Here is a 27,905-nt window from a genome sequence, read left to right on the forward strand (position 1 = left end):
TCTGTGGTTGGCATTTAGGAGAATCTCACATTCCACAAGTGAACTTTGGTTGGGTGTCTGCCCTGGGCCAGGATTTCAGAGCACCATGGAGTTGGTCTCTGCCCCCCAACACACCCCCACACCTCACACCACATTAGGAACAGCCTCTGGTGAGGTCACTGGCTCCCTGGAGGCTTCCTCGTCTAGGTGTGAGGCAGTGGGCGGAGGACATCGTTCAGTAGATCTCAACGATGCCTTTGCTCTTCAGGCTTCGATTAAACAGGCTTAGATTCAGCCCTGAAGACGCTCACTGCCTGGGATGGACTTGAGAAAAGGACACAGATGACACTGATTACTATAATGAAAGTTGAAAGCAATTCTTTCAATAAAAGTTCAGAGGAGGACAACCTCAGGTCCAGGTGGGGCGATCAGGGATGTCTTCATGGAGGAAGCAGCATTTTCTCCAAGACTTAAAAGTAGACATTGGGTTTGGACATTTGTGGAGACATTTTGGGTTAGAGGAGGGCCTTCCAAGCAGAAGGAACAGCTTGAATAAAGGGCTGGAAGGCGAGAAAGAGTGGACCTCATAGAATCTGTAGTCCAGCTAGAGTATGGAAAACGTGACAAGACCATTAAGAAATAGGGCTGGGGGGCTTCCCTGGCAGTCCAGTGGTTAAGACTCCATGCTTCCACTGCAGGGGGCACAGGTTCAATCCCTGGTCGGGGAGCTAAGATCCCACATGCCACACGGCCAGTGAATGAGTGAATAAATAAAATAAATAAATAAATAAGTGCTTTTGGATAAAAAAAGAAATAGGGCTGGAAGGGCATTATATCAGTCAGCTATTTCCAAAAATAATGCCATGTAACAAATTACTCCACAGTGAGTGGCAGGCAACCATGAGCATTTATTTCTCGTTCATGTAGAGGCAGATAGGCTGGGGTTTGGTTTATCTAGGCTGTGCTCAGCTGGTCCAGGTCTGCTCCACCTATCTCTCATCCTTCATGGACCTTCATGGCTATTTTAGACTTGCTCTTCTCCAGGTGAAAGGTGGACACACAGGAGGGCAAAACCCCCCCCCATGCAAGCTTATTTCAAACCTCTGTTCAAGTCACATCCACTAATCCCATTGGCAAGTCTCATGGCTAAGCCTAAAGTCAGAGCCAGTTTTAATTCCCTACCCACCATGAGGCCAAAGCAGGTTACATGGACAAGACCAACCTTGATGGGACAGGGATGTTTACCCTTCCCCTGGAAGTGGAGGGATAGTACTGGGCAATTATCTAATTTGCAGGTAGAAGCCAGAGTATGGAGGGACTCTGGGTCTGCCCTCAGGAGCTTCCCATAGCAGCAGTTGGATTTAGTGTCTTTTGGGGTGAGCAGCCAGGGCTCCGGCTTTTGCTCTTCTTCCCACTGAGGCAAGAAGTGTGTTAAAAATATCACAGTGCCTGCCCAGCTTGGTCCCGACTTCCTGAGAGCCCATACCTCCTGCCCGCCTAATCTGCAAGGGATCCTAGCTTTGCCTTCCTCTGCTGGAACTGAGACTTATGGTAACAGCCCCGTGCATTGAGCACCTACTGTGTGCTGGGTGTATCCAATTCTCTTGTACTGAGTGCCTGCTGAGTGCTCTTTGTATACGTTCATCTGAACTGGCCACGCCATTCTGAAAAGGAGACCCCATGGTCCAATTTTTCTGAGGCCCAGAGATGTCAAGTCAGTTGCCCAAGATCACACAGCTGGGAAGGGATGAAGCTGGGAAAACCAAACCCATAAGGTCAAATGGTCTGGAAGGTGGTGTCTGGTTACAGCTCTGCCCTGAGCTGCTGTGTGACTTTGGAGGATCCTGGGTTCTAATTTCTCCATCTGCCTTTTCTTCTCTCAGAGATGCTCTGAGATTAAAGCACTTCAGAGCTTGCTACACAGCGCTGTCGCAGGGAATTTTTTTGAATACCAGTTTCAGGTCAGACTGCACCCTCAGCTCTTACTTAAAAACAAACAAAACGTTAACATTTTTAAATATACCTGGTTTTCCAACGAGGAACCCTGTCCAGTAGACTGCTTCAATGAACCGTGTCTGGCCATTCGTCACAGTGAACCTCATCCAGCGGTCGGCCACAGCAAACATTCTCCATCCGGCTGTGGCAGCAAAGCGTGGCATCTGTTTGGGAAGAGTGAAGGAAGCCATTAGTTCCACCAGGGCCCTGACGTCTGCAGCTGTCCATCTTATTCCACTGACAGTGTTTTCCTTGGATAGCTGGCCACTTCTCTGAGTGGTATGTTTTCTCCGAGGCCAAGAGGCCTTGTAAAGCGTTTGGAAATCCCTAAGAAAGGGCTGTGGGCATTTCCACCAGCCGTTTATTCATTCAACAGCCATTTGTTCTTGCCTTCTCAGTGCCTGGCCTGGGGATGGATGCTACGGCTCCTGGGAAGAGTCCGAGCCAGCCACTGCCCTTTGGGATTCACAGGCAAAGATGTACGGCGTAGTGCGAACAGTGCTATGACGGAGTACCTGCAGCAGAGCAGGACAGGCTTGCAAAGGAGGGAGTGGTCAGCTCTGCTTGTGGCTCTGGAACATTTGAGAGAAGACACAATGCTCTTGCATCAGCAGACACTGCAGGGTGTTAAGCTGCTAGTGGTCTGCTCTGGGTAGAGCATTGCATGCAAAGAGAGCAGGAGGGAGGTGAGACTAGAGAGGTTGCCAAGGCCTGGACCACAGGCACCCTGCATACTGTGCCCAGGACTTTGAACTTGGAGAACAGGAGGCTTTGAGGGCTTTTTTTTTTTTTAATATAAATTTATTTATTTATTTATTTATTTATTTTTGGCTGTGTTGGGTCTTCGTTTCTGTGCGAGGGCTTTCTCTAGTTGCGGTGAGTGGGGGCCACTCTTCATCGCGGTGCGCGGGCCTCTCACTGTCGCGGCCTCTCTTGTTGCGGAGCACAGGCTCCAGACGCGCAGGCTCAGTAGTTGTGGCTCACGGGCCTAGTTGCTCCGCGGCATGTGGGATCCTCCCAGACCAGGGCTCGAACCCGTGTCCCCTGCATTGGCAGGCAGACTCTCAACCACTGCGCCACCAGGGAAGCCCATGAGGGCTTTTTTAAAGGGCAGTGACATGGTCAGACTTGATCACCTTTTATTAATCAGCCTCTAGTAAGAGCATTCTGTTAGGTTCCAAGAATAGTTTGTAAAAAATATCTTTAGTCCTTCTGGAGGCACCAAGAAACCTTTTCCTGGAAACACTCAGCCCCTGAACACAACTTTATGTGATCCAGGAAATAACCATCATGGAAAGATTCAAGGAAAATATTCCTATTGGAGGAAAACAAACAAACAGATAACCCAGACCTGATAAAAATGGAGAGGTCCTAATCCCTAAAAAGATTTTATGCAGCCAGAAGACCTGATGTGGTTTTAAACAATGTACTTCGGGGTAGTGGGGATATCGCTTTAATTCATCTTCATAGAAACCCATGTGGCAGAACATTCCAGCTGCTACTGCTGCATAACAAATTACTCCAAAACTTACTGGCTTAAAACAATTATTTTATTATGCTCACAGATCCAGTGGGCTAGGAATTCAGAAAGGTCACAATGGGGACAGCTTCTCTCTCTGCCAGGATATATGGGCCCTGACCTGGGAAGACTTGAAGGCTGAGGGTGACTTGACAGCTGGAATTTTCTGGAAGCTTTTTCATTCACATGTCTGGAATTGTTGCAGACTGTTGGTTGGAACCTCAGATGGGCTGTCAGTCAGAAAACATATATATGGCTTCTCCATCTAGTCTCTCCTTGTGGGCTACCTTGGGCTTCCTCACAGTATGGTGGCTGGTCCCAAGAGCCAGCATTCCAAGAGACAGGAAGTAGAAACTGCCTGTTTCTTAAGGTCTGGGCCTGGAAACTAGCAAATCATCCATTTTGCTTTATTTTGTTATTCCAGGTAGTCACAAATTTCCACCCAGGTTCAAGGAGAGGAGCGTGGGAAGAGGTCCTCTTGTGGGATGGGATATCCTGCGGCATCCGTCTTTGGGAACTATGACCTGCCCCACAGCCATATTGGTTTCTTTGGAAGCTGAGAAAAACATTTGTGTTGTTTTCTTTACAGACTAAGAAAAGTCTCTGTGGACTATATCATCAAATTAAATGCAACCATTAGTATTTGGCTCTGGGGATACTGTGGTAATAGTCTACGCCTTGGGTGATTTTTGTTTCTATCTAAATGTTCTTCCTGGAGCCTGTGTCTTCCAGCCTTACCCATTTCTCTTTGCTAATATAATGTCACATAAAAACCTCATCATCATTAATATGGCAGAGTCAGGAGAGGGGATACAAACCACAGTCCTGCAGGCCAGGGTGGTTCCTGGCCAGGCAGCCCCCAGGGGAGGAGGTTATGGGAGCCCGGGGTCCATTCCCTTGTAGAGCCCGACACGCGTGACAGATAGCTCTGTGCAGGGCACTGGTATGGACATACTCAGCCACCCTGGCCGATGTGGCCGCAGCCTGCTGGGAGGGTCTCCTCTGTCTATTGGCACCAGCCCCTAGAGCAGACAGTTAAGCTGCCCTGGTGACCTGCGTGGTCACGGAATATGCCCGGGCAGTAGGTTCAGTCTGTTCAACCGACACATTTACCTTTAATGCCTCTGGGTGCCAGACTATAGCCAGGCACTGAGAGATATGAATGAGCCACGGTCCCCTCGAAGCCTTCCCTGCCCAGGAGGAGGTAGCCCTTTATTCCCAAATACTTGTCGGGCACCTGTGATGGGCAGGGAAGTGTTCTAGGCAGTGGAGGGCAGCACTGCACAAAACAGAGCTCTCCCCGCCAGGAGTTTTACGCTCCATCAGGGAAGACAGTAAATAGGGAAGCAGACCCACGTGTAACGTTGCTAGGGATAAAGGCACTGGGAAAAAATAAAGAGGGAACAGGAAGAGCGATGGGGGTGGTATTTCAGCAGAGCGATCGCAAGTGCCAAGGCCAAGACTCTAAGGCTTGGAGGGCTCCAGGAGCAGCAAGGAACTGGAGTGGAGGGAGAGAAGCCAGGCAGGGAGAGGAGGCCAGGGCCAGATCACAGCCTCCGAGGCAGGGGGGAGCCCTGGCAGGGTTTTGAGCAGAGGAACGGCATGATAGGACTTGCATTTCTGAAGGCGGTAGCCCAGAGGACGTGAGGAGTGAGCGGAGGCTGGAACCCTTGTGAAGACAGAGCCACCAGGAATTGCTGTGGGACCAGATGTGGGGCGAGAGACGCAAAGTCAAGGGCTTGGGCCCACAGCTCTTGGGAGGAGGGGGCTGGCATTCACCGAGGTGGGAAGACTGTGGGAGGGACACGTATGGAGGGAGGTGCAGGATTTGCTTTCAGACGAGTTAAAGGTGAGATGTGTGTGGACCTCCGAAATGTGAGTAAGGAGTTATTGGATAGTGAGTCTGGGCTCCGAGGTCAAGGTCCTGGCTGGAAACTTAAATCTGGGAATCATCAGCATGTGGATGGTATTTAAGCTGTGAGACCAGATTGAATCACTAAAGGAAGGAAGGTGGACAGAGAAGAAGCCCAAGGATGGAGCCCCAGGCGCCCCGGTCTTTAGAGGCCTGGTGATGAGGAAGAACCAGCAAAGGAGACTGGGAAGAAGTAACCACAGGGTGAAAAGGAGAAGCAAGAGGAAGAGCGGCATCCTGAAGGCCAAGATCCAGCACAGAGTGAGCATGGTGCCAAGGTGTCAGTGCAGGTGCCAGAGATGGGCCAGCCTGGTCTCCTGCCCTCCAGCCTGCCCACCCCCACTGGCAGCTGTCTCTTGAGTGTGGAGACAACTCTACTGCAGACTGCACCCCTGCTATTTCGGAGGACGGGGCAGTAAATGGACGAACACTTTAGAGTGATGAGAAAGCACTTGTCGTGGCGATGGGGGTACACAGAGTAGGGGCATGGAGGGTGGGCCCTGAAGGGCTGGGAAAGACTTCTTGGGGAGGGTGAGACTTCATGCAGACTGTGGGGTGAGGATCACAGTGGCTTCCTGGGTGAGGAGGCACTGGGCAGGCTCTGGACCCCTCAGGAGCAGGTGGAATGGGGAAGGCAACTCCTAGCAAAGTTTGTAGAAGAGTCACAGAAGTCGGGGAATGTGCTGAAGCTGCAGGGAATAAGGAGGGGCCCATTAGGGTTGGGCGCTCTGGCCTTTCGGGCTGCTTGGAGACAAGGCAGGGAAGGGGTGTGAGAGAAGCATGAGCCTCAAAGATCTCATGGTCTAGTTAGGGGGTGAGACAGAGCCCCACAGTGCAGGGCGGGAATGGAGTGTGCCTGAGTGGGAAGCCCAAGAAAGTGCTACGGGAGCTCTCTGGGCGGGAGGAGGTTGTCTGGGTGCAATCAGGGAAGGCTGCCAGTGGGAGGTGACCTTGAAGAAGGTGTAGGCTTTGCATATGCCCAGAGGCACAGAAAAGCTTTCTTGTCAGAGGAAACCACACATGCAAAGGTAGGAAGGCCAGAGGATGCAGCCTGTGTCCGAGAAGCAGAGCTTGATGCGAGATATTAGCCAGATCCTTTGGATTCAGACCCAAAAGACTTTACGTGCACGTGCGAGTGCACACACACACACACACACACACAAGTCTTTATTGTATGGTTGTACTGTGAAGCCACTGCAGGTTTCTGAGCTGGGGATGGACACAACGGATCTGGTTTTCGGGAGACAGATCAGGCGACAATATACAGGGTGAATCAGAGGGGAAGGAAGGGGTCCGGGAGGTAGGTAGACCCTTTTGGAGGCAGGTGCACACCCAGGTCAGGGGTGGGAAGCAGCAGACACAGGTGGGACCCATATGACACTTTTCCTTTAAGTTGGGTCAAGGCTTTTGCAAGCCACATGTTGTGCCTACACTGCCCAACAGGGTGGTGAGAGGCCAGTAATGCAGGAGAATCACAAGGCCTCAGTGACCCCAGAAGACTTTGTGGAGGGGCTGCCCAGCACCAGCTGGGGACAAGGAGGGCCACACTTCTGTTTGTGGGGACAAGCTCAAGTGTACCCAACATCATGCCAACTCCTTTCCATCCACCCCCCCACTTAACCCTCCCAGCAGCCTCACGAGGTTGGTCCTACTGTAATCTCCATTTTTTCAGATGAGAAAAATGAGGCTCAGTGAGGTACGGTGACTTGCCCTGCACACAGCTAGTACGTAGTAGAGCCAGGATTTGAACCCACATCTCCCTGGCCAGGCCAGTGTTTCAAGGTGAGCTAAGGGACCCCAGAAATAAGAACGATGAACTGATTTGTCAAGCACTTACACTGTGCCAGGCATGTACAGATGTCTTTATCAGGTGTATTTAGGCTGGGCATTATACGATACCTTTGTCCCAGCTCGGGAACCTTCAGTGGCTCCTCAGTGCCCCAGCCCAGTGGTCTTCACCTCATTTGACAGATGAGAACTTTGACACTTAGAGCAGATGTGTTGCTGGCCCAGGCTGGGATGTGAACCCAGAGCTGTGTTCTTTTAACAGAAGAACACAGGAAGGGGAGCCAGCGGGGGCCTTTGTGAACAGCAACAGTTCAGAGCTAGAGCCGGGAGGGTGGGCCACCCAGGAGAGCGGGCCACCCAGGCCCAGGGAAGCTTCCAAGCTGGCCACCTGACTCTTCGTGCCCCGCTGGCTCTTTACATACATGTTGTGGGCCTGTTGACTGAATAGGCGGCTGTCTTTTTCCTTGGGGAGCTGCCCCAGGTCAGCTGCAGGTGCAGATAGAGTTGAATTCGGGATAGGGCCTTCTCTCCTGCCCGGCCTGGCCGCCAGGTAACCTCTGGCCTGAAACGGAAAGCTTTCCAATAAGTGCCTTGCTGGCCTGCAGCCCAGCTGTGTGGTAGGTGGGAGCGGAGGGGGAGGAGGGCTCAGACACCCGAGAGCAGGGGCAGAACCTTGCCAACAAATCTCTTAGTGAGTCGCCTCCTCAGCCGGCTGCCTCGGGAGTGTTTGGGAGGGACAGCTGGTCACGAGGAGCCCTGGCTGCCCTCCCGGCCCAGCCAAGGCCCTGGGGCCTCGGGACTCAGGGTTGGCCCAGGAGATGGAGGGCCTGTGGGGTGAAAACACCAGGCAGCCCAGGGCAGGATCCAGAAATCGGGTACTCTGGGCCGCCTCTCCCTTGACCTTGAAGGACACACAGCTTGGGCTTCTCTTCTCTTCACACGTCAGAGCAGCCTCCTGCCCCCGCAGGGGAGGGGGACTTAGCAAGCAGATCCGAAACTGTTTTCCCAGGGAATTGAGAGTCCCTCTTGTGGAAAACACACTACACGTGGCCCGGCCTGGGGCTCCATTCCTCCCTTGGGCTAATCTTGGGCGGGACCTCTCTGGGGTCCTCATCTATGAAATCTAGGGGTGAGGCAGCCGCATCTCAAAAATCCCTCCAGACCCTTAAGAAGTCAGGTTTGAGGCCCTGTGGTTAACAGGAAGGGACCCTGGCATCAGAGCCAGGAGTGTGGACCCCAGGCCTGTGCCCTTTGGCCTGGGCATGTCTCGGTCCCTCTCTGGCCATGTGTGGCCCATCTGTGTCCCAAGGCCTGAGCACCTCAGGAGGGTAAAGAGTTCCCACGAACCGTGCTCAGCCTTGGACACCTACAGGGGAAGCAGCCAGGATAAACCAGAAAAAGATCAACTTTGTTTGGCTTTGAGTATGTTTTCCTACTAATCCTTAAGTGTAGGAGGGGTTGACATTCTGGAAATTCACTTCAACCCAAATGCCGAAGCCGTCCCAGGACATATGTCTCTAGATTGGGAAACGCCTGCATCCCCCAGCCCTCCCCTCCCTCCACTCTTCCTTGCAAACCCTCCCTTCTGGAAATGTGTCTTTAACCTCCAGACTTAACTTTCTCCCAACTTCTCTCGGATCTCCCTCCCATCCTTTTCCAAGCTGTGCCCTTTATGTGACCTTGCCCAGCCTAGAGAAGTAGTTAAGTGTTTGAGTTTCACAAGGATTCTCTGCCTGCGAAGTCAACACAAGTGAGCAGTTAAGGAAGCACTAATTAAGGAGATTAGACGCTAGCTCTGAATGCAGGAGTGCCCGCAAAGCCGTGCTTCAGACTCAAGTGGGGCTCAGCACCTGTCAGCGAGCTCTAGTGTCCGCTGGGGGAAGGTGGAGGCTGTGAGTCTCAGTGCTTTAAGCCTCTGCAAGGAGGACATTGAAGGAACAATTACTCCTCTTAAGTTACCCTCTAGTCCCTAAAGGAAATTGCTGCTGCCTGCGATGACTAAAGTTGTAAGGAGTTGATGGGAGGCCATCATCTCTTCCAGGAAGCCCTCCAGATGGACCCAGGCACATCTCTTTCTCCCTCCTTTCCTCCTTTACCGTCCTCTAGAAGGCACGCTCTGGTTGTCCCATGTGGGGAGTTCTTCCTCATCGCCCTGCTGTCCAGTCTGTGATGTGGAAAACTGCACAGTTTTCTCAGCCTTTACTCCCAGGACAAGAGTCTAAGGCCCAGTGGCAGGGGCCAGGCCTCAAAGCTCATGCTTTGTGTACCCACTGGCCTAGAGCAAGAGTGGCCACGGAATCTTTGGTTTGTGCATTTGTTTAGTTTCTTTGTCCAAACTCTTTCTGTTTTTTTTTTTTTAAACAGAAATACATTTCTGGTTATAAAAATAATCCATGAGCTGAAGAAATCAAAAAGCACCTGTAATCCCAGCACTCAGCAATAACCACTGAATCACTTCCTGCCAGACTTAATTCTGTTCAGGCTCATCCACACTGGCAAAGAGTAAAGAAATTATATTGTGCTTCTTTTTTTTTTTGCAATCTACTTTTTTTTTAGCTTAACAGATCCCATGCGTATCTCCCCAACTAACATAGGTCTTTCTCAGTTGTATGAATGTCTGCATAGTGTCCTATTTTATACATGAGCCACAATTTGTATAACTAATCTCCTATTATTGGACGTGGAGGTTTTTTTCCCAACTTTTACCCATTATATATGATATGGCAATAAATACCTTCCTGGATAAATATTTATGAACATCTTTTTTTCTTAGAATAAAATAAAGAATGGCATTGAAGAGTCAGCGGACTGGCACATTTGTTAAGATTTTGTGGACCAAATGCCAGTTCACCCGCCCACCCCCCACCCCCAGCATGACAGAGAAGTGGTGGGCACCCAACTGGCCTTGATGGTTGACTTGCTGGCAGACGTAAGAGTGGACCAAGGTCTGGGAAGCAGCTCATCCCTTGAACTCAGTCTCTCCAACCCCCCACCCACTCTCTGCTGCCCTGAGGAAGAAGCAGCCCATGGGGGGACTCTGGGTCCTAGATGTGCCTTCAAAGGCTGGTGGCCCTGGAGTCTCCCTGGATCGTGCTGGGGAGCCTGCCCAGGCATTTAGAGGAGGCCCCGGGAATGGTGGCTCGTGTGATTGGGGTGGAAAGGACGACATTGACCCATCCTCTGTGCCTGCAGGAGGCCTCAGCGGGGCAACGGTCATTGATTCCCTCGACACCCTCTACCTCATGGAGCTGAAGGAGGAGTTCCAGGAGGCCAAGGCCTGGGTGGAAGAGAGCTTCCACCTGAACGTGGTGAGTCAAAGACCTCCGGCGTATTAGAGCCAGAAGTGGCCTGAGAGGTCAGTGACCCGCTCCTCCCAGGCTGCCCAGCAGAGCATTCTTGGAAGCAGGGTTCCATGCACCCTGTGCCAAGGCCCCTCTCCTCCGACCAGCCTTAAGGTGGGGGATGTCCCCCCAGCCCTGGCCAGCCCATGAGTATTTACCAGCCGGAACTCCCCAGGGTGGAAGACAGCCATTCTTGCCCTCCCTAGGGTGCCAGGCACATTGCTCCCACCCAGGAAGCCCCTTCTGGGACTGAATCTGTCAGACAGAACAGCAGCAACAGGGGAAGTGACTCAGGGAAGGGAGAAGTGGTTATCTGCTCGGAGCTCCCCTAACCTAGAGGTCCCCATCCACCCCTGTGCTGCCCTCTTGAGAGTGAGAGGGGCAGGGGGAGCTGTCTGGTTTGAGGCCATGGCCAGGTTTGGGGCCCTCTTGGTTTCCAGCCTTGCAGGCATCCCTGGTCAGGGACCAGGGCCTTGGGGAGGGGATGCTCATGTATATGGATGGTACAGAAGCCTTAAATACCAGATGTCTCTCCCACTGATCTCCCAGCCCAGACTAAAGTAACAGATCCTTCCTGGAGGTCTCAGCTCCCCACAGGGAGAGGCTGTTTAGGTGGTTTGGGGCAGCAAGGCATGGAGACAGATGGGTAGGGGGAAGGGTCACATCAAAACACACTGTCAGGCTCCATCTGGGGCTCCACAAGTGACAGATCCTGCTATGAACCGGGACAGCTTCTGGCAGAATGGAGGCCTCTGCTCCTGGAGAGGCCCACGTCAGAGCAGAGCAGGGCAGAGAGACAAAGTGCGGAAAGGCCGGGAAGGCAACGCTACAGGAGAGCCTCTGGCTCAGCACGCAGCCTGGGAAAAGTCATTTAACCCTCCTGGGCCTTACTTTCCCAACCAAAAGATGGTACAATGATAATGCCTAATTCACAGGCTTGTGAGGATTGACCACCTCGGAGGGTTGTAAAAAGCATTTGATGACACTATAAAGTCCAATACAGATAAAGTGGTGCCATCATCACTGTGATGATTTTGAGGCTTGTTATGACTTCTGCTAGTCTGTGCAAGGAGAGGAAGTTCACAATCCTCCCATTTCCTACAGTATCAGAAGCAGGAGAAGGAAGGAGTGTCTTCATAGCCCACCTTGACCCCTATGCAGATGGTGGGTAGAGACCGGGCCTCAGGCAGCTGCCTGAGGAGCCAGGTGGTGGCAGGGCTGGGCAAGCCTAGGGACATTCAGACAGGCTGGGACAGATTGGGAGTGTCCCTGGAAGAAAGCAAGACGGGGTCTCTCCACCTCTCTGAGCCTGGGCTTTCTCATCTGAAAAGTGGGAATGATGACTTCACCAAGGACTGTAAGGCAAAAGAGAGTAGCTTTGCATGTGCTCTGTTAATGGACAATCTCTCCCAGATAAAAAGATGACCATTGTTGTCATCAATAACAAAAGACCGCGATGTGGGAAGTATGCCAAGGGGAGCCCTTGGGGGGCAGGGGGGTTATAACAGGCACCTTTATGAAGCCATGCCCAGCAATGGGAAGGCACTGGGCAGGCATCTCACCTGCCCCACTCAGGATCTCATATCCACCCTGCTCGGGATGAAGAAACTCAGGCAGAGAAAAGCTAAATATCTTGCCCAAAGTTCGAAAGCCAAGTGAGTGACGCAGGTGGGATTTTAACCCAGATCTTGTCCTTGGCATGATGCCTCAACACCCCTGCTTTGCAGTCCACACTTCAGAAAGAAAACAACAATGATTAAGGCAAGTGTGGGTGTGCCCTGAGGGCTACAGAGCTGAGGCTGAGAAACTGCTGGTTGCCTACTAGGATCTGCCTGGCACCCCTCCTTTCCGCCTCAGAACCTCCTGTGAGAACCTTCCACTTGCCCTGTCACCCCAAAGAAGGACCACACCATCCTCCTGCTAAGCCAGGGGGCTCTCTCGGGGAGGAGGGGGCCAGACAGGAGGAGGATTTGCCCCTCCTCAGGCTAAGCTTCAGCCAGCAGCTCCCCACACAAGTTCCTGAGCTCCTTGGAGAGCAGCCAGGAATAACTTTGCTCCGATGGCCTCCAGCAAAGGCTGGGGAAGGAAGCCAAACCCAGTGTTTATTTGGAACTCTGTAAATGTTCAGTAGCTGCCCGCCAGGCAGGTGCTGATCCCTCTCACCTTTTGCTCTGAAAACCACCACCAAAGGTAGCCTGGCCCGCTGGGCAAGGGCTTGGAGCCCGGCGCAGGTGTGGCCAGGTCAGTGGCGCAGGGGCAGTGGCAGGTGTGACCTGTCTCAAGGGCCTGGCTGCCTCAGGAAGCCCTGTGGGCATCTCACAAATGTCCCCACTGCCCTCCCTGTCTTTCTGCCCCGCAGAGTGGAGAAGCATCCTTGTTTGAAGTGAACATCCGGTACATCGGAGGACTTCTCTCAGCCTTCTACCTGACAGGAGAGGAGGTAAGTTGGCCTTTCAAAGCCCCTGGACCATCCAGGCTGGAAAGGGCTTAGGAGAACATCCAATCCCACCCCCTCATTTTACCAGTGAGGAAACAGGGATTCGAGGGGATCTGAATCCCATCTCCATGGTGCCACCCACAGATTCTTCCTCCTCTTCTGTCCGATGCTTCGATTTTGCTGCCCAGGGGAGCCCAGGTGGCTTCCACAGTTGCTAGTAAATTCTCCAAGGGCAGCAGTTGGGTCTGCCCACCATCCACACAGCTCCCCATAGGGCACCTGCGATATCTGTGCTCCGTCCAGGCTTGTGCTGCTGCTGGACTGGTTTTCACACATGCTGGTTCTCAGGACTGATAAAGCCAAGACCATTGTTTCACCATTTCCTCCTCGGGACCCTTGGCCTTGGCCTGCTCCACAGCCATCCCCTTGCCCTCTGCTCCCGGGCCAGACACCAGCCAAACCCCAGCTCCAGGTCTCAAGGGGGCGACCGGGGAGGTGGGCAGCCACTGCCGGCCACTCGGCCCAGGCGAACTGCGTTGGCTTCCAGAAGGAGGGCCGTGAAGGGCAGCGAGAATGCAGAGCCCTGGGCACAGAGTCAGAAAACCTGCGTCTCATCCCTACGCGGCACCTGCCTGTGGCCTTGAGCAAGTCCCTTCTCCCGCCCCTAGACCTCATGCCTTCCCCACCGTGGGGTGGTCCTAACACCCTGGGGTCAGAGAGCTCTTGTGAAATGGGACAAGTAGGAAAGGGTTTGGCCCCAGGGCTGAAGGGCTCCAAAGCCCATGTTCTCTGACAGCAAGGAATCCTGAGAACCGCAGAAATGGGAGACTTCATCCCTCTTGAGCGCCTGGGAAAGCACAGCCTGAGGATCTGGGGGGAGGCTGGCAGAATCCCCAGCGCATGGGGCACCCGGCAGTTGTGCGGCCCCTACGCAGAGCGGCGGCTGCACTGCTCAGCACAGCCGCTGCTCTGTCCGCTTGGAGACATAATTATCCTGCCCCCTGCTGGTGGGGAGCCTCTGCCGCTGCTGTCAGAGAAAGCTCTGCCGCTGCTGTCAGAGAAAGCCCTGCCGCTTCCCTTCCAGCAAGTGGCGCGGACGGGCGGAGGCAGCAGGCGGCGAGCACTTGATCTCTCCGGTCGCTCGGGGCCCCTCTCCATCAAGCCTAATCTCCTCAGCAGAGATTACCGCTTGTACCAGTTTGTCCCCAAATGCTTGTCCATGGGAACCCTGCGAGCCACCCAAGGCCTGAATTTCATTTGAAAACCCCAGGACAGGAAAATGATGTGGAGCAGAAAAAGGCGCCGTGCTCTGCACGGGCACAGGCCAGCCTCCTGTCCAGGATGGGGGTGGAGCCATGCAGCTCAGGGCTCACAGGGGTGGGTGTGGGGCCAGCGATTTCTGGGGGGCAGACCAGGCCGTGGGGTGTGGTAGGAGTACCTGTGTCCAGAAGGCCCAAGGGGAGCCCGAGTGGCTCAGAACCCCTGGCCAGGCAGGCTTCCGGGTTATGGGCGCAGCCCCGTCCTCCAGCCACGCCCCCCTGACCCCTCCGTGCCCAGCACCTCCCCGCGCAGAGACCGGCGTACACGCAGCTGCGGAGACTGAGATTGAGGAAAGGGAGCCGGTGCGGGTCGCACTGGCTCCTGTGTCTTTCCACCGTGGGCCTGGGTTCTAGCCCTTGTTCAGCCTGGCCCAGCATCACTGCTTGTCGCCAGGACTCGGCCACACCAGACTGAGGCCTCCCTCCTCTCTCCATCCTCCATCTCGCATACAGGGGGTGCCTGTGGAGTGGGTCTTTCCCACGGTGTTTGTGGAATGAACGGTGAAGGAGATCCCACACCCCTTCCTGGGCTGAGGCCTTTCTTGCTTCAGAGGGAACCTGCAGGAGGTAGATCCCCTGCTGGGTAGGGCGGGTCCCACAGAGACTCCGCTTCCACGACAGTATTCCATGAGAATAACAGGAACAACCACAGCTGCACCAGGTGACATTTGCAAAGCACGTTACAGTTTTTATATCATATTCATTTATGAACATCCTCTCATCTGATCTCTAGAAGACCCCTTTGAAGAAGCCAGGGCACACGTCACTGTTCCTTTGTGCAGATGAGGCTCAGGGACAGTACCTGGCTCACGTGGGGTCGCACAGCTGCTAAGTGGGGAGATCTGAACCTGGGCTCTGACTCCCAGTCAAGAGCCCTTTCCACTCTACAGGATGTAATTTTTGCTGGTCTCTCTCACCTCTGTTCTGGAACCACTAGGCCACCGCCCATTGCGTGCCATGGCTGTCTGAGGCCATATCTCTCTGTGTTGGTGAGGTGGGTTGGTGTCCTGGAAAAGAGCCACTTAATAGCTCCATAACCTTGGACAACTTGCTTCTCTGAGACTCAGTTTTGTTTTCCTCAAAGTGGGTCAACACCTTCCCCACAAGCCTGTTGCAAGGATCAAAGGTGATGTAGATAAGACACATCATTTCCAAATGATAAGGAGGACAGGTGTTCTGTTCCGCATGGTACCACTCCTGTCCAGTCACACCTGCAGCATCCTCCCTGGGATGGTTGAGGCTCTGCCGTGCCAGCCTGCATCAGGGCCCTCCAAAGGAGGAGACGTGGTTTGCTGGCAGAGAGGAGCATTTCAGAGGGGTTAGCTTGGCGTCCTCAGGCGGAGGGCAGCCTGGAGCCCCAGCCTTGGGTCAGGTTCCCGTGGGTTCCTTCGTTCCTTCGTTCCTTCATGCCTCTGTGCTCAGCCTCCCCGGGGGGCAAATGAAGAGATCAGGACCTTCAAACGAGAGCCCCTTGTTGTTGCTAAACCAGTGGCTTCTGGGGTGACTCGAGGCTTTGGAATTTGAATTCTAGACAAGCTCCCTCAGGATTCTGCTGTGGCTGCCCCAGTGCCCACTTCTAGGACCCACTGTCTGGCGCTGGACGTTGTCATCTTCTGTCACCCATCACTACCAGGCCCCAGGTGCAATTCTTCCCTCTCCCTCCCACCCTCCCTCCTTCCTAAACAAGAACGACACCCGCCCCACAGAGGCCTCTAATCCACAGCCCAGGTAGTGTTCACGAACTCCTCCCCACTGCGGTCCCCAAACAGCTGCCTCAGAACCTTTAAACTGCACATGTTAGAAGGAGAGACCTCAAGAAGACTTCATTTTGCAACAAGACGCAGGCGGTCAGCACACTGAGTCTCCCTGGAGCCCCAGAAGTGAAAGGAAACGCTTGTTGTCCCACCAGGAGTGGTTGCTTAGGGACTTGCTTCTCAGCTTTTCAAAAATAAATAATGTTATTGTGGGTTTGCTTTTATTGTAAAAATAGCACAGAAAATAGAGTTAAGCCAAAAGAAGAAAATAAAAATCCTCCATGAGCCTAGTCCTCCGAGAAGACCATGGTTAATAGTTCAGTGTATTCCCAACCTTTCCTCATGCATCCATTTGTGTATAATTTTTACAAAAGTTGAATTACACCATTGTGAAATATTTTCTCTTAATAGATTATAAACCGTTTTTTGCTATGAAATAATCTTCTCCAACATCACTTCAGTGGCTGCATGGTATTCCATTGCATGCATAAGCCATAATTTCACCACTTCCCCGTGGCTTGATATTTAGAGTATTTCCGGTTTTTCTATACTATTCTAAACAACACTGGAATAAATAGCCATAAAGTTAAGTCTTTGCAACATCCTTGATGATTTATTTCCTTAGAATAAATTCCTAGGAGCCAGAAGGTCACAGGTGCTTTTGAATTAACCAGAAGAACAGTTTGAGGGGCTTAGAGCCTCGTGCAAGGGCCCTGACACCTGGGACCTCCCTGTGGCTCCCCGACCATCACATCACTGGTTTAGCCATTCACCTTTGCCGCTGTAAAATAGGAACAATGGGCAGAATCAGAATGTCAGAGGGGAAAGGCCCTTCCCCTGGGTTTACAGGTGGGAAGACAGAGGTTTGCTGAGAAGCAAACGGAAGGCAGGTTGGGAAGCAAGGCCGGGAGCTCCCCATTCCGTGCTCCTTACACTCTATCCGAATGTGTTTCTCACGCACTCAGCTTGGGGTGCACTGGTCCCACCGTGCAGGCAGGCACTGACCATTGGTGACCCGCTGCCCTGACTGCTCCATCTTCCCAGCACAGCATAATCACTGAGCCTTCGTCCTAGTCCTGATACTGCAGTAAGGGCTTTACAACTATTATCTAATTTTCATTCCTCCAGCAACCCTCAGAGGAAGGCAATATTGCCCTGGATTTATAAACAAGGGAGGAAATTGAGCCAGGAATTCATGGACTCAGGTTCACATCCAGGCCTGTCTGACCCCAGAGCCTAATGCACCTCCCACTCTGGGCCCAGCAGCCTTGGCAGGTTTATCCGCCAGGATTCACAGTGCCCTTTGACCCTTCCTTGCAGGTGTTCCGAATAAAGGCCATCAAGCTGGGAGAGAAACTCCTGCCAGCCTTCGATACCCCCACGGGAATCCCAAAAGGCGTGGTGAACTTCAAAAGGTAGGATGCCGTCTGGTTTCCCACTTGTGGCTTCGGCTGCATCTGCGTGGAAACTGAGACACGGGGTGGGATGATGCCACTGCAGGAATCACGGGGGTCAGTGGCACAGTGACAACTAGCCTGAGCCAGGGGCTCTCCTGAGCTGGCGTTGGTCACTAAACCTGGTTCTCGGGTTTAGGCCACTCAAGGCCTGATCTTTCTGGCATGGAGAAGGGGCCGCCGTTCCTCTGTGATCATCTCGTAACACTGCCGTGACTCACAGCCCCGCCGCTGTGCCCCAACTGCCCTCCCTACCCAGCTGGGATCCCGGGCCGGGAGGCACATCACACCTCCCACCATGAGCAGGAACCCAAAGCTGCTGGGGAGTCAGGACCCTGGGCAGAGGGACCCTGGTTTGCTGACCCCTCAGCCCCCGTCAGGGCTGGGTCTCAGGAGCCCAGAGGGGCTGTCGGAACCCAGAGGGGCTTCTGGGAGCATCAAGCCCATGGAGGCTCAGACTCCGAGGAGGAAAGACCCTGGCCGAGGTCACATAAGCCAGTAATGGACCATCCAGGACATGAGCCCAGGACTTCCAACTCCATTTTCAATAATATTTATTGTGATTCCTCCCTATAAAAATAAATCCTCATTGCAAAAAAATGTGGATTATACCAGAATTGTTGGATAAGACCCAGAAAATCACCTGTGGCTCCACTAATCAAGAAACCACTGGTATGTTTCTTTCTACCGACTGTTTTAAAACATTGGTTTTTATTGGCCACTTGCATCGTTTCCCCTCCTGATAGATTGCGTAATTCAGCGTGTGAACTAGAGTCTTTCTGGACGTTCACCAAGTCACAGAGCCAGAGTAGAAGGGACCCAGGGTGACACAGCTAGGGCAGGTGGGGCCAGGGCCGCAGCTCTGTCCCGCTCCAAAGCCCACGGGAACTTCCCTCTGTGAGGGTGGGAGCCAGATGTGGCACTGAGACCCAGAGGGGAAAGGACGGGCTCAAAGTCAGGGGGATAGTGGCCAGCCAGCTTTAGGATCCACTGAGGAGCATGAATCTTGCTCCTGGAGACCCCAGTGCACCCCACTGTCTTGCCTTCCCTCGCTCTCTTCCTCCCCTGGGCTGCCATCTCTCACCATTTCCCTGGCTATCAGAGCCCAGCTCAGATGCCACCTTCTCCAGAAGCCAAAAGTGTCCTTGCCTCTCCTGGCCTCCAGGCACTTTATCTGCTTCCTGTGGCCCTTGTCACGCTCAGTCTTTGCGTTCCCCCACCGGCCCCGGAGCTTCTTGAAGGCAGGACCCATGTCCCCGTCTTTCTTTGTTCATTCCTTCAACAAATGTTCACGTGAGGCAGTGTGTGCAGCATGAGAGACCGACTCTGATGACTGCTGGCCTGACCATTTATTGAGCGATCACCCTGCGCCTGGCGTTACGCTAAGGGTTTCGCTCAACGCCTCCCGGGCACACTCCTCACAGCAGTCTTTTCGGGTGGGTGTTTATATTATGCCCATTGCCCAAGGTCTTCTAGCTCACAGGCAACGGGGCCAAGTTTTAACCCATTTTGTTACAGATCGAAAGCTCTGCTCCCAACACCCACCTGGCCCTCCCTCAGGCAGGAACCCTGCCACCCTCACGATGCACGGAGCAGACCTGGAGACCTGGTAGAAGGCACGTGCCGGTCCTCAGGCACCCAGGGAGCCCTCTGGGGCCATTCCTGAGACCATCCTACAACCTGAGCCTGGGGGGAGGGCTGTAATATGTCCATCACACTGGACTTTCTGTTCCACCTCCTGAAGCGATTTCTTATCTCAGGGATCTCAGCCCAACAGGGGAGGAGAGGCAGGGGCCCTGGGCTCGGGTGGAGTGCCCAAGGCCCCCTTTCTTCCTGGGGAGGTCACACCCTCTAGGGCCTTGCAAAGAAGGGAGGACTCGGCCTGCTCAGCAGCTTCACCTTCTTCATCTTCATCTCTGTGGTCAGAAAGGATTCCTGGGCTGTGATGTCACTTAAATCTCACTGCAGGCCAGGGAGGGGCCCTCAGGGCCCATCAAACCCCCATCTCGGTGCCAGGGCTGACTCCTCAGACCCTGACACTTTGATCCCTGCTCAGATTCCTTTCCCACCAACACTGATCTTGGAGCAACACGGCCAGACGTCTTGGAGCCAAGACACAAACACCCCGTCTTTCTGGATCCCTGTCCCGGGTCCAGCTTCTCAGGCCTCACTGCCTGGGGTCTGGGATAAGACCTTAGCTCAGGCACCCCTCCCTCCTCCATGTGTGGCACCCCCTGACTCCAAGCAAGCCCCACAAGCTGCAGCCCTGGTTGCCTGCCTTACCCGTGTCCTGCAGAGCCCGGACCTGATCGCCCGCAGATCCTGACATTTCTGATTAAGAAAGCGCATTTATTTTTAGGCTGTTTGCATGCTGCCAGTGCTGTATACATATGTATGTGTATGCATATTTCCTGGCAACACCTCCCTCTCATTTTCTGGGGAGGGTGTGTGTTGCTAAAAATGCCTCCCCATTCCACCAGGGAAAACGTCAGGGATGTATACAGCCCACGTGGCGCTGAGTGTTCCCTTTGGGGAGGGCCTGCTGGTGGGAGCTGGGTCCACACTGCTGCCCCTGCTCAGAGCAGGGCTGGCTGTGAGCAGCTCGGACCTGGGCCCTAGTAAGAGGGGCAGTAACTAGGCCCTGTCCCCAAACTGCCCGGTGAGGAGGACCCTGAAGGGAGGTGGTCCCCAAGTGAGTGTGACCGCTCCCCCTCCCTGGTGGCAGGCCTGGGAGGCGGAGGCAGGGGCAGCCATGACCTGTGACCTGCAGGACCACTGGACTCTGGGGGAGGGAAGGTGGCCAGTCCAAGGGCCTCTGCAGCTGAATCAATCTCACTGGCTCGCTCACACACCCAGCCTCACACACACATATGCACCCCACTGCCACTCACCCAACTCATGAGGACTCAGATATGTAGGCTCACCTTTGTCACACGCACTCTCCCACCTCTGTATATGTGCCTGGATTCACACACAAAGATGCGTTTACATGTGCACGTTTCTGCTACACACATACATACACATTGTAATAATTGTGCACGTTTTTGAATGTTCACTGTGTCCCAGGCACAATGACGTGGATTCTCTCTTTTCAGCACACAACAACCACATGGACCCCATTTTAACAGTGAAGAAACAGACTCAGAGAGGTGAGGTAACTTACCCAGGTCACACAGCAGCAAAACAAAGTTAGAATCCTGGTCTGTCTGGCTCCAGAGTTAACGATTTCACCATACACACGTGTGCACACACAGGCACACACATGTAGAAGCTTCCACCAGGTTGGGGAGGGGCATTGTGGAGCAGCCCCTCCCACCAGGGGAGAGTCCGCTTGGAGACTTAAAAGGCAAGGAGGGGAGCAGAGGGCAGAGCTTCTATCAGCCCGTTGCCTCATGAGGCCGATCAGAAGACCTCCTGGTCTCTGGATGCTGCCCAGAACAGATGCATTTGGGGCACAAAGTACCTAGGATTTGGATTTGATATCAGCTCTACCAGCACTGTCACTTACTGTGTGACCTTGGAAAAGTGTCTCCCCCTCTCTGAGTCTGAGTATCCTAACCTATGAAATAAGAATCTTGGTATCTACCTCTGAAGTTGGATGTGAAGGTAAAATAAGATACCGCTGCTGCCTGGCACATATTAGGAACTTGACTCTAACAAACAACACATAATGTAGATGTGCATAATTACATAATGGTAGCAATGGCAGTCATCACGTGCATAATTTATACCTCACAATGGCTCTATGAGGTGTGGGTACTGTCATTTAACAGATGAGGAGACTGGGGTCTAGAAGAACTCACTGACCCGCCTGAGGTCTCCTAAGCTGGGAACTGGGGGAGCCAGCATTTGAAGCCAGGCAGGAGAGGAGAAGGTGCCTGGCCCACTGCCCGCCTCTGCCCAGGGTGGCTCGACCACAGGAGGCCCACTTGGGAGGATGAGCATTGAGAGGGAGGAGAGAGGAGGGAGAGGCTCCTGTGGGAGAAAATGAGAACAAAAGATGGCTGGTGGCTGGGGGGGTGTTTTTTTACCTTGAATTTCTCTGCGAGGGCAGGAAGCATCAATTATTCAGGAAGCCCTCTGTGGGTACCTGCAGCTCCCACTGAGATCACAGGCTGGAGAGAGAGGTCTCTTGGCGTGGGGGGAAGAGGGACAGAGAGGGGTCAGCTTCCCCCTCCCTCGAGGTGGATATGGGGCCATCTGGGGGACCCCTTAGGGAAGTGCCCTCTGAGGTTTGAATCCTGCCTCCACCACTTACCAGCTCTGAGCTTCTGAAGGCAAATCACTTCCCTTTCTGAGCCTATTTCCTCAAGGTTTAATGATGCTTTGCCTTGTGGGCTTTAAATGAAGTCATGATGCAAACGCCTGCCCCAGTGCCTGCACCTGGAAGCTGTTTTATTTACTATCTAGGAGCCAAGTTTCCCCTCTCTGTGCAACCCATCCCTCCCCACCTGCCCCCAAGTCAGGAAAATACCTAAGGAAGCAGGTATGTTTACTGAGATCACCTGCTCCAGGAGATCCTAAAACTCAATTCCGTCTGTTTCTGGAAGCTGGAGGAGTTTCCTGACTTTCCTGAAACCACATCAGAGAGGAGAAGAGCAGCCTTAGGGGAGCCCCAGCCCACCCCAGATAAAGAAAGCGGTGCCTCTCAGCTGGCAAACTGTGACCTCCCAGACCCACGCCTGCCTTCCTAGTTCCTGTCCCTGGGAGACAGAGGGATGACAGAGGCCAGTTCCCAGGGAGCCAGAGCTACCACAGCAAGGAGGCAGAGGGGCTTCCAGAGGCCCCGGCAGAGCCAACCCCCCAGCCTGCCACACACTGACTGCACCTTGGAGGCCCTACAGATAGGGGGCACTCACTCCACCCCGCTCTGTGCCTACCCACTGTCCCCCGCAACCTCCCTGCAGAGGGAGGTTGACCCTTGTCTCCCTGGTTGTCCTAAATGTCCCACAGGAAAGAGCATCATGATACACATGAGGACTCAGATCAGGGAGAGGAAGCAGCTTACCCAAGGCCACCCCCATTCTGCATCTTCCTCTTCTCTCTCAATCCCCGCAAAGCCCTAGGAGCGGAGACTGGGACGCATTATCCTTACTCAGTCTGAGGATGCAGAAACTAAGGTACATGGGAAGAAATGGTTTGCCCAAGACCTCGCTGCTAACAGACTTGAACCTGTGCCTCCTGGCTGCAGGTCCCAGGGAGATTTTAAGGGACAGCTCCTGGAAAGGCAGCGTCCTGGCCTCTTATCATGTAATGAGACGACAGGCCGGCAGCTGCACAGTGATTGGGGCAAGCTCTGGCGTCAGACCAGCCTTGGGTCCCCACTATTCCATTTACTGTGTGATCTCGGGCAGTGATTTCACTGTCCTGTGCCTTGTTTTCCTCATCTGTGAAAGGGGCAGATGGGAGGATTACCCGAGGCCCTGCCCCTGCGCTCTTCCTCCTTGAAAGTACCCAGTACTTTCAAGGAAAGGGAGGAAGTGGTTAGTTGACAGCCTTCTCTGGCGGGGTCGCAGGGTCATGCTGGTGACCCATCTAAGGTGTTCGTGAGACATGTACGTGCCCGGCGAGTGAGGAGACATTTGCTCTGGGAGCCCCTGCTGCTTTCATTCCTAACCTCGGGCTTCCCAGGGTCCAGCAGCCCCAGGTGTGTGGTCTTAGCAGGGCCACCCACCCTTCAGGTGTGGGTTCCACGGAGTTCCAGGCGGGGGCCACTGTGTGTCCATGAGCAGTACTGGCTGAGGGGGGAGGCAAGGGGCCAGACGGGATCCCTGCTCTTCATCTGCGCCCTTCAGACCCCAGCCACGCACCGTTTACCCTCCACAAGCAGCAACAATGATTATGAGCCATTGACAAGTGGATAGAAATAGAGTGTTCCGTGTGTAGGTGGGGGGTCTTTGTGGCCCCTGACAGCATTATCGGTATCACCTGCAAATTTAGCATCACGTGTGTGCCAGGTCTTGGCCACCAAGGCAGCTCTGCTAATATTCTTCTGGAGCCTACACGTCTTGCAGAAGCTGCTTGACCACAGAAACAAAGAATATTGCCTGTCAGACAGGCCTGGGTGACCTTCGGCAAGTTTCTCACCAACCTCAGTGTCCACATCAGCTAAATGGGGCTGTGAATAGTACCGACCCCCAGGGAGGATTAACTGGGATTGCGTGGCGACGCTCCTAGTCCAGTGCCTGGCACACAGTAGGTGCTCCCCAGCGGAGCAGAGGAGCCAGCCCTGCTGGCAGCGGGTGACCGTGGCTGCTTCTGTCTTTCAGCGGCTCCAACAGGAGCTGGGGCTGGGCCATGGCAGGGAGTAGCAGCATCCTGGCGGAGTTTGGGTCCCTGCACTTGGAGTTCCTACACCTCACCCAGCTCTCTGGCAACCAGGTCTTCGCAGAAAAGGCAAGTCTTCTCCCCTGCTCCCTCTTCTCCACACGGAGAGCGAAGGGTGGGCACTCGGCCTGTGACAGGGAAATGGACCACGGGCCAGCTGGAGGGTGTGTGGGGAGCCCAAAGGCCTCCAGCCACTGCCAGCATAGCAAATAGTTGCCTAATCGTACCCAATGCCAGGCGCCAGGGAAGGTGAGTTGCAGGGAGTCAGCAGCATTCTACAGAGGGCACGGCAGAGACATAGCTGCCAGCGAGAAGGTTTTCCCTGGTACATGTGCGCTCGCTGGCAACCACACACGTGTGAAATCTGGAGAAAGTGCAACAACGGAAATCCAGGCACCAGTTTGCGTTGGCAGGAATTGGCCACCCGGCACAAAAGTCCCCTTTCCAGAGACATTTAACTTCTTCGTGTGAGATCTGCCTGCCTTTCCCCTTCCAGATGCCCGTCTAGCTCATGCTGTCAGCAGGCCGGCAAAGCAATTTCACTCCACAGCAGAGGCTCACGTCTGTTCCTTCTCATCGTTACCAGGCTGGCGAAGGCCACAAGGGGTTCAGAGAGCTAGCACCCAGGCCTTCGTCCATCCTGACAGCTGCCCATCCCTGCCCGCCCTGTGAAGCCCTCCAGAAGGAGCGGTTCCTCAGTGTCACAGCCCTTGGCAGTCCTCCTGTCTGGAAGTGTCTCCGTAGGTCTAACCCTCAACCCAAGGAAGGGAAGTGGACATACCCCACCCTCAGATGGTGCTTGTCCCTTCCTGAGTCCTGCCCCTGTAGGGAGATGAAGCCCTGCCCTCCAGGAAGAAGGAGACCCCCACTCCCAAAGCCTTCTCTTCCCCCCAGATGTTAGTCTCTTGGAATGCCAAGGGAGCTGGGAGGTCACAGAGTCACACCTCTACCCAGTGGCTCTCAGTCTTTTGTCAGCCAACCAGCCCCAAAGCATCATCTAGCATGCTGGTGAAGAAGCGGATTTCTGAGTGTCGCCCCAGGCCCAGGAGTCTGCATTTTAAATAAGCACCCATGTGCTTTTTGATGTCAGGTTTAGGACCACTGCTTGCTCAGTGTGGGAATCCACCCGAACTTTCTTGAGAAGCTCAGAGAAGAGCTTTCAACCCCTTGATTGCTTCCTCTGCACTAGGGCTCACTACCAGCCTCAAACAGCCCCTCATGTTGTCAGACCTCCCGTCAGAAGCTTTTCCTTATATTGAGAGGACTCTGCCTCCCTGGGATACCCTACCTCAAGAGCTCATGGAATAAATTCAATCCCACTTCCGATGGGTCTTCTCCTCTGGTCTTTTTTCCTGCCTCCAGGCCCTCCCTGCCCCCAGCCTCCCTATTTCCACTGCTCTTGAGCCAGACCCCTCTAGGAACACCATGGCCAGCTCAGAGCGGAGTGAGACGAGCAGCTTGCTCTAGTTCCTGCTAGTCTGGAGATACCACTGCCTGAGCACCTACGATGTGCTGGGTACCGTATAGTAGCTCTGATTTTCCCACCAACCCTATGAGGTGTGTCTTCTGTCATCCCCATTTTACAGAGGAGGAAACTGAGAACTCAGAGCGGTTAAATCACTTGTCCTGGGTCATCCAGGTGGTAAGTGATAAAGCTGAGACTCAAACCCAGGACATTCTGGCTCTGAAACCCATGCTCTTCAAGACCAGATCAGTTCAGCAGGCTTCTGGATTTTTCTCAAGGGTCCATCCACCTCATTGTCTCTCTGCGTCTCTTTACATTTACATTCTCCAGCTACTTTCATCCGCCAGTCATGCCTCCCACAGAGGCGATTATAGGCAGTCAACAAATTGGCCCAAATTCTAGAAGCGCCCGCACCCTCCGGGGGAGCTAATTTAGCCCGTTTCACTGCTCACCACCAGGACAGTCGAGAATAGCTCCGGTACAAGCACATTCCTGTCCCCCATAATGGGCTCCGTTAACATAAATGGATATGAGATCTGATGTGGCAAAGCAAAGTGCCGTCCCCCAGAAAGAAAGGTCTGACAGCTAAAAGGCTGCTTTCCCTGCTCCTTACCTTATAGATAAATCTGCACGCATGCTACAGCTCCATCCCCGAGGGCCTTTCTGTCCTGCAGAGTCTGTACTGGGAGGATTTCATGTACCGCCAGACAGCAGACCCTGATGGATCAGGCCTTCCTGAATCCCGCATTGTGCCCTTTGTAGCCCCAAAGGTTGCAGATCCAGCCTCCTGATCCAGCGGGTGTGGCCTCCGCTACACGTTGCTGCATGGTCCCTGCCCTGATCCATGTTGGAGCCGGGGCTGCTCCCTGTGGTCAGAGAGGCCTGACTCACGTCCTGGCTCTGCCACTTACAAACCCCGTGACCATGGGCAAGTGACTTACGCTCTCTGAGATCCGGGTTTCTCGTCTGTTAGACTGAGATAATAATACTGTGTAGGTTGTTATGAGGGTTGGAGATAATGTATCTAATGGGTCTGGCTCGCAGCAACTGAGAAACGTTGACAGCGTTGTAGCGTTGTAGTTGTTTTTACTAAAACCCCGAGATGCCTTTTAGGGCACAGGGATGTTGAGGGGCCCAGGCCTCCCCTCTGGAACGGTTCCCACAGTATCTGATAACGTATTACCAAGCTGAACCGTATGAAATTGCCAACATAACCGTTTCTGACCTATTAAAAAGACAGTTTTGTCTAGCACTTACAAATGAGCTACTGTCACTTATACGAGCGCCCTCCTAAAAAGACCCGTCCCCAAAATCCACACGCAATGAGGAAGGGGTGAGGTGGGGGAGGGGAAACTGGCAGGGCCCCGGGCAGAGCAGTCAGTGCAGAGGTGGAGGGTCAGGCCCCACTGTGGCCGCACCCCACTCTTGAACACAGGGGCAGGACCGACTCACACCTCCGGGTTGGAGCCGGCTGCTAGTTACGCAGCTCTCCCTGCCTCGTCGGAATGGTTTCCTCTCTGGACCCGAACCAGCTGCCTCAGTCCTCAGTGGGCTGGGACTCGGCTGGCTTCTTGGAGAAAATGAAGACGTGCCTGGTGTCCATCTCTTGGCAGGTCAGGAACATCCGAAAGGTCCTTAGGGATATTGACAAACCCTTCGGCCTCTACCCCAACTTCCTCAGCCCGGTGAGCGGGAACTGGATGCAACGTGAGTACAGGGGCGCCGCTGCCCCTCCTCCAGCGGATTCCTGCCCAGCTTCCCGGCCTGGCGGGGCGAGGCACCCGGCCGAGTGAGGAGCGATGCACTTATTGGAGCCACGTACCAGCAAGGCATTAGCTCGGGGCTCCTGGATACCACCCTCCTGCCACCCTCCTCCACCCTCAGGGCATTGTGGGGAGTGTTCATTTCTGTTGCCATCGCCGTAGTGACGGACGTGATGGCTGCTGGCTCCTGAGGCCCTGCCCTGTGCATCCCCCGCATGCTAGCTGTCTCCAGACTTCCGTCTCTTACAGTGCCCACCGAAGCCCCCTTCATCCTCCCCCAAACTTGCAGGGGTGCTCCCGTTAGAAGTTTACTCTAAAAGCGGCTCTAAGGAAGGCCATGCATCCTCTCCCAGCCCCTTTCATCTGGTTCCCTACCTCCAACTTTAATTTCTTAAAAAATGTTTAAGCAGATCCTAACTATACAGCAATATAAAAATCATGAATTCATCACTGGTATCTTAAACCTGTTAGAATTGGCCCTAGGATTTCCTGCTGTTTATGTTCAGAGGCTTCCCCCCCCCCACCCCCCCCGCCAGACAGTTGTGGGTCACCTGTGGAGCCTCATTCACAGCCCCCAGCTCCACCCACTGAAACAATGGGATTTGAAGCTCTCTCAGGCAGGGGAGTGTTAAAGTCTTCCAGCTCCCAGGATTGCACCCCTATCGAGAAGCACCGCTCTGCCTTGCCCTTCTGACCAAGGCCCTGGTCCTGTGATCACAGTCAGCACAAATTGGGGGCAGCAGGTTCCATGGGCCCTGCCTCTGGGGGCTTCCCAAGACTTGCCCAGAGCCCCTACCTCCACTGCCTCTACCCAAACAAGGACCCCTCTCCCTTTCCCTGCCTCCAGCCCCA

The 27,905-nt window shown here is 53.9% G+C and overlaps 1 protein-coding gene across 2 annotated transcripts in view; it reads left to right on the forward strand.

The window, feature by feature from the left end:
• MAN1C1 (mannosidase alpha class 1C member 1) overlaps positions 1-27,905 on the forward strand; it is a 131,895-nt gene that overhangs the window by 88,345 nt on the left and 15,645 nt on the right. For both annotated transcript variants that reach the window (XM_068539194.1, XM_068539193.1), the window contains exons 3-7: positions 10,386-10,501; positions 12,894-12,974; positions 17,365-17,459; positions 23,768-23,894; positions 26,904-26,997. In XM_068539194.1, coding sequence (XP_068395295.1) covers positions 10,386-10,501; positions 12,894-12,974; positions 17,365-17,459; positions 23,768-23,894; positions 26,904-26,997 — 513 coding nt within the window. The remainder of the gene's footprint in view (positions 1-10,385; positions 10,502-12,893; positions 12,975-17,364; positions 17,460-23,767; positions 23,895-26,903; positions 26,998-27,905) is intronic.

Source organism: Eschrichtius robustus, chromosome 3, assembly GCF_028021215.1.
Source record: "Eschrichtius robustus isolate mEscRob2 chromosome 3, mEscRob2.pri, whole genome shotgun sequence".
NCBI lineage: Eukaryota > Metazoa > Chordata > Mammalia > Artiodactyla > Eschrichtiidae > Eschrichtius > Eschrichtius robustus.